This window comes from Neoarius graeffei, chromosome 16, assembly GCF_027579695.1.
Source record: "Neoarius graeffei isolate fNeoGra1 chromosome 16, fNeoGra1.pri, whole genome shotgun sequence".
Taxonomy (NCBI): Eukaryota; Metazoa; Chordata; class Actinopteri; order Siluriformes; family Ariidae; genus Neoarius; species Neoarius graeffei.
This window is the reverse complement of record NC_083584.1, coordinates 59,619,290-59,637,323: the sequence shown is the minus strand read 5'-3', so window position 1 is coordinate 59,637,323 and position 18,034 is coordinate 59,619,290. Positions and strand designations below refer to the sequence as shown.

General features: G+C 40.7%; 1 protein-coding gene across 4 annotated transcripts in view; it reads right to left on the bottom strand.

The window, feature by feature from the left end:
• Positions 1-18,034, bottom strand: part of rhbdd1 (rhomboid domain containing 1) — a 64,723-nt gene continuing 46,689 nt past the window's right edge. For 2 of the 4 annotated variants that reach the window (XM_060943288.1, XM_060943289.1), the window contains 3 exons: positions 17,906-18,022; positions 13,388-13,555; positions 1-364 (listed from right to left, as the gene is read on the bottom strand). In XM_060943288.1, the coding sequence (XP_060799271.1) occupies positions 264-364; positions 13,388-13,555; positions 17,906-18,022 (386 nt within the window). In that variant the 3' untranslated portion in view covers positions 1-263. The remainder of the gene's footprint in view (positions 365-13,387; positions 13,556-17,905; positions 18,023-18,034) is intronic. The other 2 variants (XM_060943290.1, XM_060943291.1) reach the window with 1 other exon arrangement.

The following is an 18,034-nucleotide window of genomic DNA, read 5'->3' as shown; positions in this document are numbered from 1 at the left end:
TATGTGTCAGCCCTGTGATGACCTGGCGACTTGTCCAGGGTGTACCCCGCCTTTCGCCCGTAGTCAGCTGGGATAGGCTCCAGCTTGCCTGCAACCCTGTAGAACAGGATAAAGCGGCTAGAGATAATGAGATGAGAAATAGTTTGTTACATACTCTGATACGGTAAACAGAATTCTCAGTAACACCTTCGCCATCCTGAGAGGCCGTTGTAAACATTTATCTTTCAAGGTTCAAAGCTTTAAAAGGTTCCGAGTTATTCATTTTATCTGTCAAACCTCTGCAGTCGGCGCCGGCGTATTTCCTCCATGCTGGGATCAGAGTTGGCATTGAACCCATACGACGGTCTGCTGGGAGCACGCCGTCCTGCACAACACACATTTAAACACTTGGTCAGTCTTCTATAAGGCCTGGAGGTGGCAGCATACACAAACATGTGTTGGGAGGAATTCCACTCAGGACCAAGTTCACTTTTTCAGGATTTTGGCACTACAGCTACCAAAACACTCCAATCGTCTAAAAAAATTCATTTTGTTTATCCTATTTAAAAAAAAACTTCTCTGTATTTGTCAGCTCTGAACCCGATCAACCCATTTTGTGGTCGTCACCCGATCAAGTGACTGGGTTCTCTGACAAGGTATTACTGGTAACTTTTTCTTTTCATAAAAGCGTCCTCTTAAAACTGCAACCTTTTTTCAATGGAAAAATGCAGAAGCTCTAACATTGAGATTAATGCAGATACCAGACGCAGACACTGATGGTCTCATTAATGGCTGACGAAGCCCTGAGCATAAATCTGCGGAGCACAAAGCCGAATATGCTTTGCAAATTGTTTGAGGCTTTGGTGAATGTGGGTTGGATCTCAAAACAGCAGAATTAATGCCCTTAAGTCCAGGTGCAATGGGTACAGACATCCTACAGGTAGCACTCCAAGCAGTGGCAGACATAGCAGCAACATGCGCTAGATCTCCAGGTAAGGAGGTACAGGCATGTTGGCTGGCTCTAATACTATTGCAAGTCTAGTAAAACAAGCTGTGCCATGGGTAGCTTGGCAGATCTTTGGCACAAAGGCCCAGGAGGCATGAGATCCTTGTCTCTGAAACTTTTGACCAAATGCGTGGACTGATCAACCAGCCCAACACTCCTGCTCACACTGAAATGCTGAAAATGTTCAGCTTGGACTGAATTAACCCTCATTGACCTGCATGACAGCAGCATTTGTAGTTGAGTCACTAAACCTCGAGTCCGAGTCATTAAAGAAAATTTCAAGTCGAGTCCAAGAACAAGACTCCAACCGCACTATTTGACGGTGGCTGCCTTTATGTGAAAGCGTCTCTGCTGCTGTATTGGACTAACGCTACTGCTCGAATGCTCCATTTTAGTTAACAGGCTACAGATAAAAAGCTTGTTCATCGCAATTTACTTTGGGGTGGAAACGGTATCTCCTCACACCTCCCCACAGTGTTGTAGTCGAGTCACTAAACCTCGAGTCGGAGTCCAGTCTCGAGTCCCCAGTTACGTCCAAGTCATTAAAGAAAATTTCAAGTCGAGTCCACTACTGATCTGAGTCGAATCCATGATTGATCCAAGTCGAGTCCGACACAAACCCCACCCACTATCAACAGGGCAAATAACATATGGAGAGGGCAAACACTCGCTAGTTCATCGCTCAGCAAGCCCTGCTATCAACAAAGCAATGAACGTAGCATGTCACTTCTTTCTCTGGGTGGAGTCTTGCCAAATGATGAAGTTCGAGGTCGTCCCCGTCGTCTCCTCGATAGTTCTTCTGCATATGGAACACACAGCAGTGCATTTCTTCCCAATGCACGAGAAGTCTGTATAAGCAAAGCGGACAATCCTAGGGGCTTCTCTCCAGGCATTTTAGCGCCATTAACGTTAGTTTGTTCCTGAACATGACGGATGATTGATTGATTACTTTATTCCGAACAATAAAGAAGATATAAAAATAAAAAAAATGCAATAATCAAAACATCGTCATAAACAGACAGAATAGCGTAGCCACAAGGCAGTAACATAATAATGTTCAGAAAGGATTAGGAAGAAGTAATAACTTATCAAATCCTAACCCTCTATACCACCGCTAATCAAACGTCACTTTCCGCCATAATAAACTATATATACAAAGGAAAACAAAAGCAACAAACAAAAAACAAAACATACCAACATACCAAGACATACCAACATGGTATAATATCGACCAAATCAAATCATATATACAGATACTTGTTATGCATATATACACATACAATACATCTATACAGTACATACATATACACATACCTATAACTATACACTACTGCTGCGTTCATGTGCTATGGGAAGATGATATTTTCCAGTTGGGAAGTGGTATTTACCAATGTGTTGTGTTCACATGCTTTTGTTGTTGTTGACAAATTAAAGATGGTGGACCAGATTCAGAATCAGGCCTGTTATTTGGCTAAAACAATTATAGATTGCCTTGTTCATCAGCTGCAGCAGGAATACGAGTTATCAAAAGTCAAAAGGTAAATAATGCTGAATATTTCCTGATCATGACAAGTAGAGATTTTCTTAACACATTGAATGCCATGCAGTTTTTGGAAATTTGGCTGTAGCCACAATGAGAGTAGCCAGTATCTAGATCATTGTTGGCGTTCTTTGGACAGCCACAGAATATTTTGTATTCGGCTATAATATACATATAATAATAATAATATAATATACATAACATGACTCGTTTAAAAAGGTGAGAGTCAGCTTTCCGTAGGTGAAAGCCACTTCTTTCTTGGTTCATAAGCTTGTACCGCTCGCCGCCATGCTGAAAAGGTTAAAGTTCATCTCATCTCGGCAACTCGTGTATCAAAATTTTCTACGAGTTGCCCAGTGGAAAATACCACAAGAGGGGGCGTTCATGTGTGCTTTCCATGTCGGCGTTTGGCATTTACCATAATTCCCATAGCACATGAACGCACCATAAATACAAGAAGACCAGTCACAGACTTGCTCTCAATTTCATCATCACCTATATAGTCTGCCTGTCCTCATTCTCATATATTTTTATTAACATGGTTTTTATATAATTTTTTAAACAGTTTTATGTTGGTGCTATTTTTGAGTTCATTTTCCAGACCATTCCACAATTTCACCCCACAGACTGTTCTGCACATACTTTTCAGAGTTGTTCTAACATTTACTCTCTTAAAATTCATTTCCCCTCTCAGGTTATACCCACCCTGCCTTTCCATAAACGTATTTTGTACCTCACCCGGAAGAAGGTCATGTCTTGCTTTATACATAATTTGTGCAGTCTTGTGTTTAACCAGATCCGTGAATTTCAGAGTGTGTGCTTTTACGAATAATGCGTTTGTATGCTCAAGATATCCCGTATTATTGACAATTCTTATTGCTCTTTTTTGTAATGTGCATAACGGCTGCAGGTTAGATTTGTAGGTATTACCCCATATCTCCACACAGTAGCTCAGATAAGGAAGTATGAGTGCATTATACAGAGTATGTAGTGATTTATAGTCCAGAATGTGTCTTGATTTCCCCAAAATTGCAGTAATCTTTGCTATTTTTGCTTTAATATGATTAATATGTGGTTTCCAGCAGATTTTATGATCAACAATGACACCCAGAAATTTTATTTCATACACTCTTTCTATGGTTATGTTGTCAATTTTCAATTCAACTTGAGGGTTCGACTTATATTTTCCAAATAACAATCTTTGTTTTACTCAAATTCAATGACAATTTGTTTACATTAAACCACCTTTTTAATTTATTCATTTCGGTTGCAATTGTCTCCATAAGCTGCTGTGCATTGTGCCTGGCGCAAAAGATGTTTGTATCATCGGCAAATAAAATGCATTTCATTATACATGATACATTACATAAGTCATTAATGTACAACATAAACAGTTTAGGACCCAAGACAGTCCTTTGCGGTACTCCACATGTTATGGGCAAATAATCAGATGTGTGATCTCCAATTTTTACAAATTGCTGCCTGTTGCTTAAAGGAGTACGCCACTCCCAGGTGAAATTGAGTCAGTCCCTAGAGTTGGATGAGTGAGCCAAAGCGTTTTGTAGCCGACCCAGCCATTGTCCTGATCTAGAAACGCCCCGGTTAGCTTTAGCTTAGCATAGTCGCTGTAATCCGGCGTGTCCAGCTAGCATTGTCGTTGCAAAAGTGAATCAAATAACTCAAGATTTTTTATAATTATTTCTCATGACCTGTACATTCACATCGAGTACACATATCAATGCAAATTAACACGAAGGGATTTACTAGACCAATTTATATCTGGAACTATTTTCGGCCACAGCACAGGCAAAGCACCGCTGCAGGCGCAAAGACACCATGCAGCACCTGAAAACCCTCAACTTCCGTCAATACACCAGCGTGACTACTAAGTTCTCTGGTGTATTGACGGAAGTTGTGGTGCTGCGTGGTGTCTCTGCACCTGCAGCGGTGCTTTGCCTGTGCTGTGGCCGAAAATAGTTCCAGATATAAATTGGTCTAGTAAATCCCTTCGTGTTAATTTGCATTGATATGTGTACTCGATGTGAATGTACAGGTCATGAGAAATAATTATAAAAAATCTTGAGTTATTTGATTCACTTTTGCAACGACAATGCTAGCTGGACACGCCGGATTACAGCGACTACGCTAAGCTAAAGCTAACCGGGGCGTTTCTAGATCAGGGCAATGGCTGGGTCGGCTACAAAACGCTTTGGCTCACTCATCCAACTCTAGGGACTGCAGGGACTGACTCAATTTCACCTGGGGGTGGCGTACTCCTTTAAGTAGCTCCTCACCCAGTCCAAACCAACCCCTCTGATACCATACCTCTCCAATTTGTTGAATAGAATGGCGTAATTTATTGTGTCAAATGCTTTCTTTAGATCTATGAAAATTCCCATAACATGTTTTTTATTGTCTATACCATTTGTGATTTTCTCGATAAGTTCCATTAATGCCAGGGTTGTTGATCTGTCTTTCCGGAATCCGTATTGACTGTCAGCTAAAAGTTTGTATTTTTCAATGAAGAAGTTGTCTAGTTTTGCTGTGAACAGTTAACTTTAGCTATTTTCATGTTGTTTGGAAATTTACCAGATTGAAAAGACATTACATATGTGAGTAAATGGTTCTGCAATTTCTTCAATAACTTTTTATTAAACTCATATCAATATCATTCCAGTCAGTGGAGGTTTTGCTTTCACTTCTCCTTACAAATATCTATGACCTCTTTTATGCCAACTGCACCAATGAATATAGATTTAGGATTTCTCTCCCATCGAGCAGCCTCCGCCCCTCCAGGTGTGTCTGTATCTTGAATCTTTTCTGCCAGATCTGGTCCCACATTTACAAAGAATCTATTAAAACCATTTACCACTTCTTCCATATTATTTATTGATCTGTCATTCTCAATATAATGATCAGGGTAGCTTGTGTTTTTAGCTCCATTCCTAATAATACTATTCAGTACATTCCATAGCCCCTTCATGTTATTTTTATTACTATCTAATAATTTATTATAATATTCCTTATTACATGTCCTCATAATGCTGGTTAATTTATTCTTGTATTTTTTATATTTAATTTCTACCTCTAAGGTTCTTTTTTAAATGAATTGTCTATACAGCGTGTTTTTTTTTTTTACAGGCATTTTTTAATCCTTTGGTGATCCATGGATGAACAGGTGAACGTGCATTCTCTTGCACAAGATTAGTATAGATATAAATATCCTGTGCCAAATTATTATGGCGTGTTACAAAATAAATAAAGAAAAAAAATCAGTCGTCGTCTCCAATTTACGAGTCCGAATGCAGTCAGTCAATGCACGAGTCCGAGTCATCAGTGCTCAAGTCCAAATCAAGTCACGAGTCCTTAAAATCAGGGCACGAGTCGGACTCGAGTACTACAAGCCTGCATGGCAGAGGTGAATCTTAATTCACAGTGTACGTGCACAAAGCTACATGTACACTGGCGAGTTCCTCTCAAGATATTTTCTCGTTTTTAAAAAATAAAATATCTGTTTTAATTAACTTGCCATTCTGTCTCCTCCATGTTTCAGATGTAATGAGAGCTGTGACTAACCACTGCTTTATTTTGAAATACATCTAAAAGATTTGTTGTTTCCACATCTCAACTGCTGTGGAATATGAGCAAGTTCATGGCCTCGTGCCTTTGTTGGATATTTGCTACCCTGAATATTCACAAAGTGTGTGTGAGCGACTGCATTTACTCCTTTAACATTGCTGCTCGATAGCAGGTTTTGATCCAGACTAATAACTCCCATGGAAGCCTTTTTGATGGTAGATTTGCAATTCTTGGAATAAACCTGCATGTACTGCAATGAAGACCATTTTGATCTTTGCAGAATGCTCAAGGAGCCTGTCGATAGTTGGTGCAGTGGATAGTTTCTGCCTGCCAAGAGGTACTTTATAATGACAGATGCCTCCCAGTATGGCAAGGCTGCAAGGGCATGCATGTGGAAAATTTCCAACATCAGCACAGTAATGTCCTTGAAATGAAAGCTGCATAGCAAGCGCTGCAACATTTCAGGAACCCCTCAGACGGTGTAGACCTACAACACCATGGTGGTGTTTTACATGAGCCACCAAAGGGGCACAAAATCCCAAGCAAGCCCTTGAACTGGACAGAAGGTCTGTTCTAAGATCTGCGTACCTACTGGGCCGATACCTGGTGCACCATCACGCAGCAGTTCTGTGCTCGGGGACTGGCAAGTTTGCAAGGAAGTAGTTCAGATATTATAGAACACAGAGGCCTGTATAAGTCTCATATCACTCAACACAACACATGGTCTTAGCATAAAATATGAAACGTCTCAACAGCAAATGATCTGGATGACTTAGGGCGTATTCACACCTACATTGTTTGGTCCGGACCAAACGACCCAAATTTCCCTTGGTCCGGACCTTTTGGGTTGGTCTGAATACAAACCACCGAACTCTGGTCCGGACCAAACAAGCGGGCCGAGACCGAGCTGCAAGGTCGGACTCGGTCCGGACCAAAGGAACCCTGGTGCGGATCTTTTGGAGGTGTGAAAGCAGACCGGACCTAATCCGACAGTTTTGCTTTTTTGTACCTCGGGAGCTTCCGTCGTTTGTCGAGCATTATGGGAAACAGAGTCTTGACACTCCACCGCAAAGTGCAAACACTGTTTCGGTTGTCAAGGGAACCTTACAACAGTCGTTCAGTCATTCAGGCCAGACTACAGAGTACAAAAAATGAGTAGGGGGCAAACGTGGGCCGAGGAAGAAACGCGTACCCTTGTGGATATATGGGCAGATGTCCACATATCTGAGCTTTTGGAGAGAACACACAAAAATGCCGACGTGTTTGCTGTATTCAGTGAGAAAATGAAGGAGAAGGGGTTCACGCACTCCCCAGAACAATGTCGGCTAAAAGTGAAGAAACTCCGTCAGACCTACATTAAAATCAGGGACATTCTTTCAAAAAGTGGCGGTACTAGCGACTTGCGTGAAGAGCCAGAACTGTCACAACATGATGTGCGCTCATCAGCGCTATCCTCCGTGACTACTTTTGAACTTAACGCTTTGTGCGCGTGTCGTCTCTGACCAATAGCTGAACGACCTCAGGGCGCGTGGCTTTGTTGACAGATTTTGGTCCGCTTACTAAAATGTACAGTGTGAAAGCGAACCGCACCAAAATGGAAAAAAAAAAAAAAAAAAACATTTGGTTCGGACCAAAGCAAGTGAACTATCGAACTATCCTGGTCTGAATACACCCTTATTCATGTATTTTTCTTGTAAGCTTGTTCTCTGACAGAGAATTTCCAAAGCCTATATAGAGAGCAGGGCTCGAAAGTCGCGGTGGTCCGGTCGCCCGAGGCGACTTAATTTGTCATTTGGCGAGCAATTCCTGTCACTAGCCAGCCCGGCTGGCTAGTTGAAAATAAAAAAAAGATAGATATATGAAGCGTAGATTCAGACACACCGTCAACTAAAGCCGCCACATATTAAGCTTGTGCCGTGTCTGTGTTAATCGATGTGTTTATCGGCAGGACGGTCAGGCTGTCGGTTTTTTCACTACTGCGCATGCATATAACAGACATCCCAAGTCTCCCGGAAGTTCCAGGAGTCTCCTGCATATTGATAGTGGCTCCCTGACAGTGTTGCCAGATTGGGCGGTTTTAAGTGCATTTTGGCAGGTTTTGAACATATTTTGGGCTGGAAAACATCAGCAGTATCTGGCAACACTGCTCCCTGATGCCCGCAAATTGGAGAATATCTCCCGGAATCTAGAGCAAGCGAGCAAGAGCGTGCGCGCGAAACATTAATGTCTGCATCGTGCATATGACGGAGTGCGCGAGAGAGACAGACTGCGTGTGTGCCTGTTCATGAAGCGCATGCTAGACAAAGAGCATCCTGATTGTCTTACAGACATCCCAACCTGCAGACCAGGGAAAAAAGTCCAATATATTATTATTTGTTGATATATTATAGGATAGGATATTTATTTGTCCTTTCGGAAAATTGTTCTGTGCCATTTACAGTACATCTGATACAAACTATTACGAAAACACAAAGAAACACAATATACACCGAGTGCAGAATTATTAGGCAAGTGAGTATTTTGACCACAACATCCTTTTAATGCATGTTGTCCCACTCCAAGCTGTTTAGGCTTGAAAGCCTACTACCAATTAAGTATATCAGGTGCTGTGCATCTGTGTAATGAGAGGGGGTGTGGTCTAATGACATCAACACCCTATATCAGGTGTGCATAATTATTAGGCAACCTCTTTTCCTCTGGCAAAATGGGTCAGAAGAGAGATCTGACAGACTTTGAAAAGTCTAAAATTGTGAGATGTCTTGCAGACGGATGCAGCACTCTTGAAATTGCGAAGATGTTGAAACGTGATCACCGAACAATCAAGCGTTTCATTGCAAACAGTCAACAGGGTCGAAAGAAGCGTGTGGGGAAAAAAAAGGCGCAAAATAACTGCACATGATCTGCGGAAAATCAAGCGTGAAGCTAACAAGCAGCCATTAGCATCCAGTTCTGCCATATTCCAGAGTTGCAACATTCCTGGAGTGTCAAAGAGTACAAGGTGTGCAATACTGAGGGACATGGCCAAGGTAAGGAAGGCTGAAAAACGACCACCACTGAGTAAGGCACACAAGATAAAACGTCAAGACTGGGCCAAGAAATATCTTAAGACTGATTTTTCTAAGGTGCTGTGGTCTGATGAGATGAGAGTGACTCTTGATGGGCCAGATGGATGGGCCTGTGGCTGGATCAGTAATGGGCACAGAGCTCCACTCGGACACCAGCAAGGTGGAGGTGGAGTACTGCTATGGGCTGGTATCATCAAAGATGAGCTTGTTGGACCTTTTCGAGTTGAGGATGGACTCAAACTCAACTCCCAGACCTACTGCCAGTTCCTGGAAGAAACCTTCTTCAAGCAGTGGTATAGGAAAAAGTCAGCATCTTTCAAGAACATGATTTTCATGCAGGATAATGCTCCATCTCATGCGTCCAAATGCTCCACTGCGTGGCTAGCCAGTAAAGGCCTGAAAGGTGAAAAAATAATGACATGGCCCCCTTGTTCACCTGACCTAAACCCCATAGAGAACCTGTGGTCCATTATAAAACGTGAGGTCTACAAAGAGGGAAAACAGTACACCTCTCTGAACAGCGTCTGGGAGGCCGTGGTTGCTGCTGCACACAATGTTGGTCGTGAACAGATAAAGAAATTGACAGAATCTATGGATGGAAGGCTTTTGAGTGTCCTCATGAAGAAGGGTGGCTATATTGGTCACTGATTTGTTTTTGTTTTGTATTTGAATGTCAGATATGTTTATTTGCAAATCTGGAGTTGTCATATCAGTGTACCTGGTGAAAATAAATAAGTGAAATGGCTACATATTTGGTTTTTATTAAGTTGCCTAATAATTCTGCACAGTGAAAGTTACCTGAACACATACATATTCTCCTAAAATGGCCAAAACTAAAAACGCCCCACTCTAACTTCCATACATATTCAGCTTTGATATTTATGAGACTTTTTGGTTGATTGAGAACATAGTTGTTGTTCAATAATAAAACTAATCCTCAAAAATACAACTTGCCTAATAATTCTGCACTCCGTGTACAAACACCCCCCCCCCCCCCCCCCAGGACAAGATACAAGACAACATAGGACAAAACCCCCTCATGTCTTACATACAATATAATAGTAATGTGCAATTACTCAGAGACCAAGTGCAATGGGTTATTCTGATACAATCTTACAGTTGGGTCCTTATTTAACAGGGCTGTACTAGTGGGTATAAATGATCTGCGAGCTCTATTTGTCTGGAATGAAGGCAGCCTGAACCTCCTGCCTGAAGGCAACAACTCATATGCCCGATGTAAGGGATGTGACACATCATCACAAATAATGTGTGCCTTTTTTGCCACCCTTGTTTCTACAGTCATGGCCATACTACTTAATGGCTGGCAAGCAATCTTGCTGGCCATGTTGATTATCCTGTGCAGCTTATTTTTATTTGCTACAGACAGGGAAGAATACCAGGCCACAGAACAGAAACATAAAATGCTCTCAACAAAAGAATGATAAAAGAGCCGCATCATTATATTTCGTTCTAATGAGAAATCTGATGTTTCAAATCTGGCATAAAAGATATTTAATTCTTTTGCAAAAGATAGATCATCTCCATTTGTGGTGATGTGTGTTTTCTTATCCTCCTTCCCAATCATTGCCTTAGATCATTCCCCTTCATTTGCACCTCAATGCGTCGTTTATATATCTGTTTGCTGTCATGTATTATCTGTCTATGGTGCTCTGTGTTGTTCTCATTTACGTATTTAACAACAGGATCAAAATACTCCGGTTCTTGAAATAAATGCACATTAGTCATGAACAATGGTAACTACTCTCTTTCGTGTTATTTTTGACAGAAGTAAAATCGGGGTGAAAGTAAGCTGGTCCTGGCCGGTCTGGCGTACCACTAAAAGATTTGGCCGTACCGGAAAGAAAAATATACTGTGTCTGAAAAAAAAAAAAGCACTCTCAGCATAACACACCTGCTAACGTCAATTTACCAAAAGCAACACGCTTTCCTCAATACACATTGCATATAACTCGTTCTGACCTGTCTCTGAATTCTGTCTGAAGTGAATTCCTTCCGTGTTTCACTCGACAGACAGCGTGCGAGATAGTGCACATAGCCCACTGCTTAACCATCTTGCGCCAATGTGCGCAGCTGGTATCCAAAGTGTTTTAGTAGACGGAATGTCCAAAATGAAAAGTTAGTTTTCAACTGTTCAGCTACAAAAAAAAGTAATTAAAACGATCGTGTTGTTGAAATGATGTGTTTGCAATTTATTTAGAATCAAAAACTGATACAGGTGGATGAAAGAGTGATCGTGTGATTAAAAAGTACTATACTAGTACTACTGAGTGATAAGAAGTCCTAGTGAATGCTTGATAAGTAGACAAAAATAATTAGGTGTATTTTTCGGCGCTCGCTATAGCTCAAAATAATAGTAATGGCAAGAAACAAAAGTTACTTTCACCCCTGAGTAAAATTCATACATGAACAAATTCTGGTGAGTTGATTTTCTGTTTGGCTAGTTACTTTGGAAGGTAACTAGTCCGGCTGGCTGGTGAAAAAATATACAAATTTCGAGCCCTGAGAGAGGGATGGTGGTGAGAGAGAAACCACTGCTCAAGAAAGCACGAGAGTGACCTTGTGGCCATTAGGGGTGTGCAAAATAATCGTCATGACAATGCATCGCAATACTAACTTTCACGATATACTGCATCGATTCTTGACGCCAAATATCGATTATTAATTTTAAAAAATGAATAAATAAAATTGTATGAATGGTTGGCGAACATCAGCCAAAAACAAGTAGAAAACAACTTCCAGTCCTGTAGATGTCGCCGTGGAGTCTTTGACGCCCGCTGCCTTCATGCCAGTGGCATTTCCGGCGGCGGGCTACTGCGACCTAGACATTCTGCATAGACATCATATGCGACTGCGACTCTGTTTACAAATCTCGCTGGAACAGCACGCACGACATGCTTGAGCGCTTTTTAGAGCAACAGCCTGCCATCCACGCTGCACTCCTGTCTGCAGAAATACGTAAATCTGAGAAGGACATCTGCACACTCACCGAGTCTGACATAACTGCTGCGGTACTACAACATGCTAAAAGAAATATGCTAAATGAGTGTATTGTTTCCTAATTTGAGGATGCTCCACAAACTATAAATGCATAAGGCATTTAAATATAATGTAAAGTAATGTAACAAATAATATAATGATGATGATGATAATTTAATGTACTGAGTAATATAGTATATATATTTTGATATTTATTATTGCCTTGTCCTCCCATACTGCAGGTGCTGCAAAGAAATTGAAAACTGCTGCTATTAGTTTTCTTTTATTATTTTTAGTTTTATAAATCCTATGCAATTTTTGTCATTAGTGTGTCCACTCGTTAAGTATGGAAACAGTATTTGTTTTAATGGCAACTACCTCCAAAGTCGTTTCATTAAATTCAGTTATGAACTGAGTTGCTCTAAGTTATGCATCAATTGGAGACACTATCCAGATCGTACACAGCCACTGGTAATTATGCTCTATTTTTTTTTTTACATTTTCACTGAAGTATGTTGAATATATCGCAATGCATCGCAATAATTCAAGAATCGTGATGCATCGTGATAGTATCGCATCGTAGCATGTGAATTGTGATTCGAATTGAATCGTGACTTCTTTGCCAATACCCACCCCTAGTGGCCATGTGGCAATTAACACCAGTTCTTCCAGTGAAACACGGTGGTGGGAGCATCATGCTCTGGGGATACTTTTCATCCTCAGAACCTGGGCTTCTTCAAATTTGAAGGAAGAACGGAAGGAGAAAAAACAAAAGGATATTACAAGTGAACCTGCTTTAGTCTGTGGAAAAAAAAAAAAAAATCATGGGAGAAACTCCCCCTTTCAGCAGGACAATGGTCGCCAAACATCAGGCCAAAGCAATGCAGGAGCATGAATGTTTTCCAGTGGCCTGAAGAACCTGGAGCAAATCTGCCAGGATAAATGAGTGAAAATCACTCCCACAGCTGGGAGGAACGTACCCCAACAGACTTAAAGCTGTTATTGCAGCTTTACAAAAGATGGCTCGAGCAGATATTAGCGCCTTTTTTAACCAGTGTAGCCCTCGTATATCCCTCATTGCATAGAATCTGATTAAAATTTAGTCATTTAGCTTGATAAACTTGTTTCGCTATAATCATCTTGAATTGAACCATTATGAAAAACAATGTCGCAGTGATTCACTGGGTTTTTATTCAAGTGCTTAACCCATTAAACCCTCACGTTGTTCTTGCAGGCTGGCCATCATGGCTGCCTCGAACTGCTCCCGCTCCGACAGACCAGCCGTGTACGGGTGCTGAGGAGGTGCTGATGGCTCGGTTCTGTTATAGGGATCCTGCCCGTTGTCGGGAGATCGGTTTGAAGTGTAGGGCGTTCGGTATCCACTGTAACCTGCACAAAATGAAATCCAAGCGTACATTCTGGTCTGGAACATGGTAAACTTAGAACTTAGACCTGTGAACCTCAAAGATGTTTGCATAGCTCATCCATAAAGAAAAAAACAAGCAAGCAAGCAAGCAAACAAACAAACAAACAAACGAGTGCTCTGAGAGCACAATATCCCCCGCTGGCAACTCGGCCATAAGTCTGGTAAAATGTGACTGAATTGAACGAAATTGCAATATGCGTATTAGCGACATATAACAAAGAATCCTGTCAAGTTTTGTGAAATTCTTCCAAAAATTGTGAGAGGAGTTGATTTCAGAAGGTGAGCACCCTTCCTGGGACGGATGGACAGACGGACATCACCAAGACATAATCCCCCTTCGGGCCTTTCATCCAGCGGGGGATTAAAAAAAAAAAAAAAAAAAAAAAAAAAAAATTTTGCCAAATTACATGAAATTTCTCTAAAAATTGTGAGGGAGGTTGATTTCAGAAAGCAAGCACACCTTGATGAAATTATTAACAAACTTGTACTTTGACAATCAAGGACATAACTCTGGGAAAATTTGCCCAAATTAAACGAAGTTTCAATCTGCGTATAACTGTCATATAACAAAGCCTTTTGCCAAGTTTGGTGAGATTCCTTCACAAATTGAGAGAGGAGATGATTTCAGAATGTGAGTACCCTTCCGGGGACGGATGGACTGACATAATCCCCCTTCGGGCCTTTCGGCCAGCGGGGGGATAACGGGTAATAACATTTATTAACTATATACTTTTCTAATATGTTTGCAAAGTCAAGTACAGTATCATTGTCGATTTTATTGCACATTAACGAACTCAAAACCTTCTGCATATAACTTTGGCTGAAAGTGACAGAGCTGCGTTGAGGAAAACAAGTCCAGACGAGTGCATCAGACTGGCCATAAACAACTACTAATCCAAGATGGAGCGGGGCTTCCAGGGGATCAATGGATATCAGAGAGTTTAGAAGACCTACGCTATTTCAATCCTTCCATATTTACAGTTAGGTCCATATACAGGGATGAGAATGAGAAATTGCATTTTCAGCTGAAAATTTAATCGGGGGTCTGGGGGCCATCGGCCCCCAGCCAGGTCCAGGGCGGAGCCTGGTCGGGGGTCCAGGGGGCCGAAGGCCCCCGGAAGCTAATGAGTTTTATACATTTTAGACCACTAGAAATGGTCTCAGATTGCTCAGTTGAATAATATTTTCAGTCCAAAGAAGCTTGAGTTTTGGACACTAATAAACAAAAATAGTCTCAATAATGCTCAGCTAAAAAGAATTTTTTAACTTCATGCTAGAATGAAAGGAATGATGAATATAAATTAAACACATAAAGACAGAATATTTGACATAATCCTGTAAATGTTTCAGTTACTTTATTAAAGAATGCAGTTACCTCTTTTGCAGTGAACTTGTCTCAACAGAAACACAATTTCCCTGTTGAACAGTTCTCTCAGCTCCCAAAGTCACAATCACATAACTAGCAACACTACTCTAAGTTTTCAACATATTTACAAAGTACTTGTTCTTTTTCTAGGAATGCTTCATTGCAGAGATGGTTTTTTTTCCTTTTAGCAGCTAATCTGAATAAGCGATTCGTTTTCTTTTGTGATAATTTTCACCATTTTGAAGCTCTTATTCGCTGTTACATCCTCAATCTCCGGCCTCGTGGAGCGCCATGTTGAATGAGTAAGAAAGCGAAATGCGAAGAACCAATCAGAACGAAGCTTACATGTGACATTTTGGCCTTTCCTATCTATGCTCGTTTACCATTGGTCAAATCGCGATATTTCTCTCTCAACGGCCAATCAAATACAGTGTACGTTCTGAACTGCCGATGTAAACAGAGCCTTGTTCCCGATGGTTGACCAGGTCAACACATACCTAACCCCCCCTAAATATTTTCTCCTCGGATTTAGACGATTCACAAAAATGACCCCTGGGTTGATAAAATCCACGGAATTCCGCGGAAAATTCCCATCCCTGCATATATATTTGGACACTGACAAATTTTTTTTTTTTACCTGTTTACTGAAACATATTCAAGGTATAGTTATACAACCCCTGGCAAAAAATATGGAATCACTACTCTTGGAGGATGTTCATTCAGCTGTTTTACTTTGTAGCAAAAAAACCAAATCAGAGACATGACACAAAATTGTTTTATTTAACAGCTGAACATTCTGGCTTTGTAAAATATACCTCAAAAAAATGATATGAAATTGTTGTAATTAATGGCACATTTTTTTAAAGATCAAGTAGAAGAAAAAATTATGGAATCACTCAATGATGAGGAAAAAATTATGGAATCAAGCTATAACTTGCATTTCTAAAACAAATATCCGCACAAGCCCAAATGTGCAAATGAGTCTGCAGTTAAAAGAGAGCGCTTGCAGACCTGAATGAGCTGCTGCACCTGGCTGACTGACACAAAACACGGCCCCAACAAGAGAGCTGTCAGCTGAAACAATGGAAAGGATTATAAAACTCCTTAAAGAAGGTAATTCAACACGGAGTGTGGTAAAAGATGTTGGGTGTTTCCAGTCAGCTGTGTCTAAAATTTGGAGCGAGTACAAACAAAATGGGAAGGTTGTAAAAGGGAAACATACAGGTAGATCAAAGCGTCAGGACAGGAAACTCAAAGCAAGATGCCTTGAAAATAGACAATGCACAAGAAAAGAAATGAAAAACAAACGGGCAGAAACAGGAGTCAGTGTTTGTGACCAAAATGTAAGAAATCGGCGGAAGGAAATGGGATTTACATACAGAAAAGCCAAACGTTAACCATCATTAACACCTAAACAGAAGGAAACAAGGTTACAGAGGGGTTAAAGAGAAGGAGTCGTGGACTGTGGGTGATCGGATGAAAGTTATATTCAGTGATGAATCATGAATCTGCATTGGCCGAGGAGATGATGCTGGAACTTTTGTTTGGTGCCGTTCCAATGAAACATATGAAGATGACTGCCTGAAGAAAACAAGCACATTTCCACAGTCATTGATGATCTGGGGTTGGATGTCGGGTAAAGGACCTGGGCAGATGGCAGTCATTCCCTCTACAGTAAATGCACAGGTGTACATTGAAGTTTTGGACACTTTTCTCATTCCATCAATCAAAAGTACTTTTGGTGGTGATGAAGTCATTTTTCAGGATGATAATGCATCTTGCTACAGAGCAAAGAGCATTAAAACTTTTCTTCAGGAAAGGCGGATCAACTCAGTGGCACGGCCAGCAGACAGTTTGGATCGCAATCCAATTGAAAATATATGGTGGAAATTGGAAAAAAAAAGTCCATGACGAGGCTCCATCCTGCAAAGCTGATCTGTCAACTGCTATACGAGAAAGTTGGAACCTGACTGATAAAGAATATTGTTTTTCATTAGTGAAGTCCACGCCTCAAAGAATTCAAGCTGTCATAAAAGCCAGAGGAGGTGCAGCAAAGTACTAATTGTGATTTTTTTTTTATTTATGATTCCATAATTTTTTCCTCATCGAGTGATTCCATAATTTTTTCTTCTACTTGATCTTGAAAAAAATGTGCCATTAATTACAAAAAATTAATTTAACTTTTTGAGGTACATTTTACAAAGCCAGAATGTTCAGCTGTTAAATTAAATAATTTTGTGTCATATCTGTGATTTTTTTTTTTGTGCTACAAAGTAAAACAGCTGAATTAACATCCTCCAGGAGTAGTTCCTGGAGGATGATTCCATATGATTCCATATTTTTTGCCAGGGGTTATATAATGGACATGGACAAAGTCCAGACTTTCAGCTTTCATTTGAGGGTATCCACATTAAAATTGGATGAAAGGTTTCGGAGTTTCAACTCCTTAACATGTGCCACCCTGTTTTTAAAGGGACCAAAAGTAATTGGACAATTGACTCAAAGGCTATTTCATGGGCAGGTGTGGGCAATTCCTTCGTTATGTCATTCTCAATTAAGCAGATAAAAGGCCTGGAGTTGGTTTGAGGTGTGGTGCTTGCATTTGGAAGATTTCGCTGTGAAGAAAACATGCGGTCAAAGGAGCTCTCTATGCAGGTGAAACAAGCCATCCTTAAGCTGCGAAAACAGAAAAAACCCATCCGAGAAATTGCTACAATATTAGGAATGGCAAAATCTACAGTTTGTTACAACCTGAGAGAGAGAGAGAGAGAGAGAGAGAGAGAGAGAGAGAGAGAGAGAAAGAAAGAAAGAAAGAAAGAAAGAAAGAAAGAAAGAAAGAAAGAAAGAAAGAAAGAAAGAAAGAAAGAAAGAAAGAAAGAAAGAAAGAAAGAAAGAAAGAAAGAAAGAACTGGTGAACTCATCAATGCAAAAAGACCTGGACACTCACAGAAGACAACAGTGGTGGATGATCGCAGAATAATTTCCATGGTGAAGAGAAACCCCTTCACAACAGCCAACCAAGTGAACAACACTCCCCAGGAGGTAGGCGTATCAATATCCAAATCTATCATAAAGA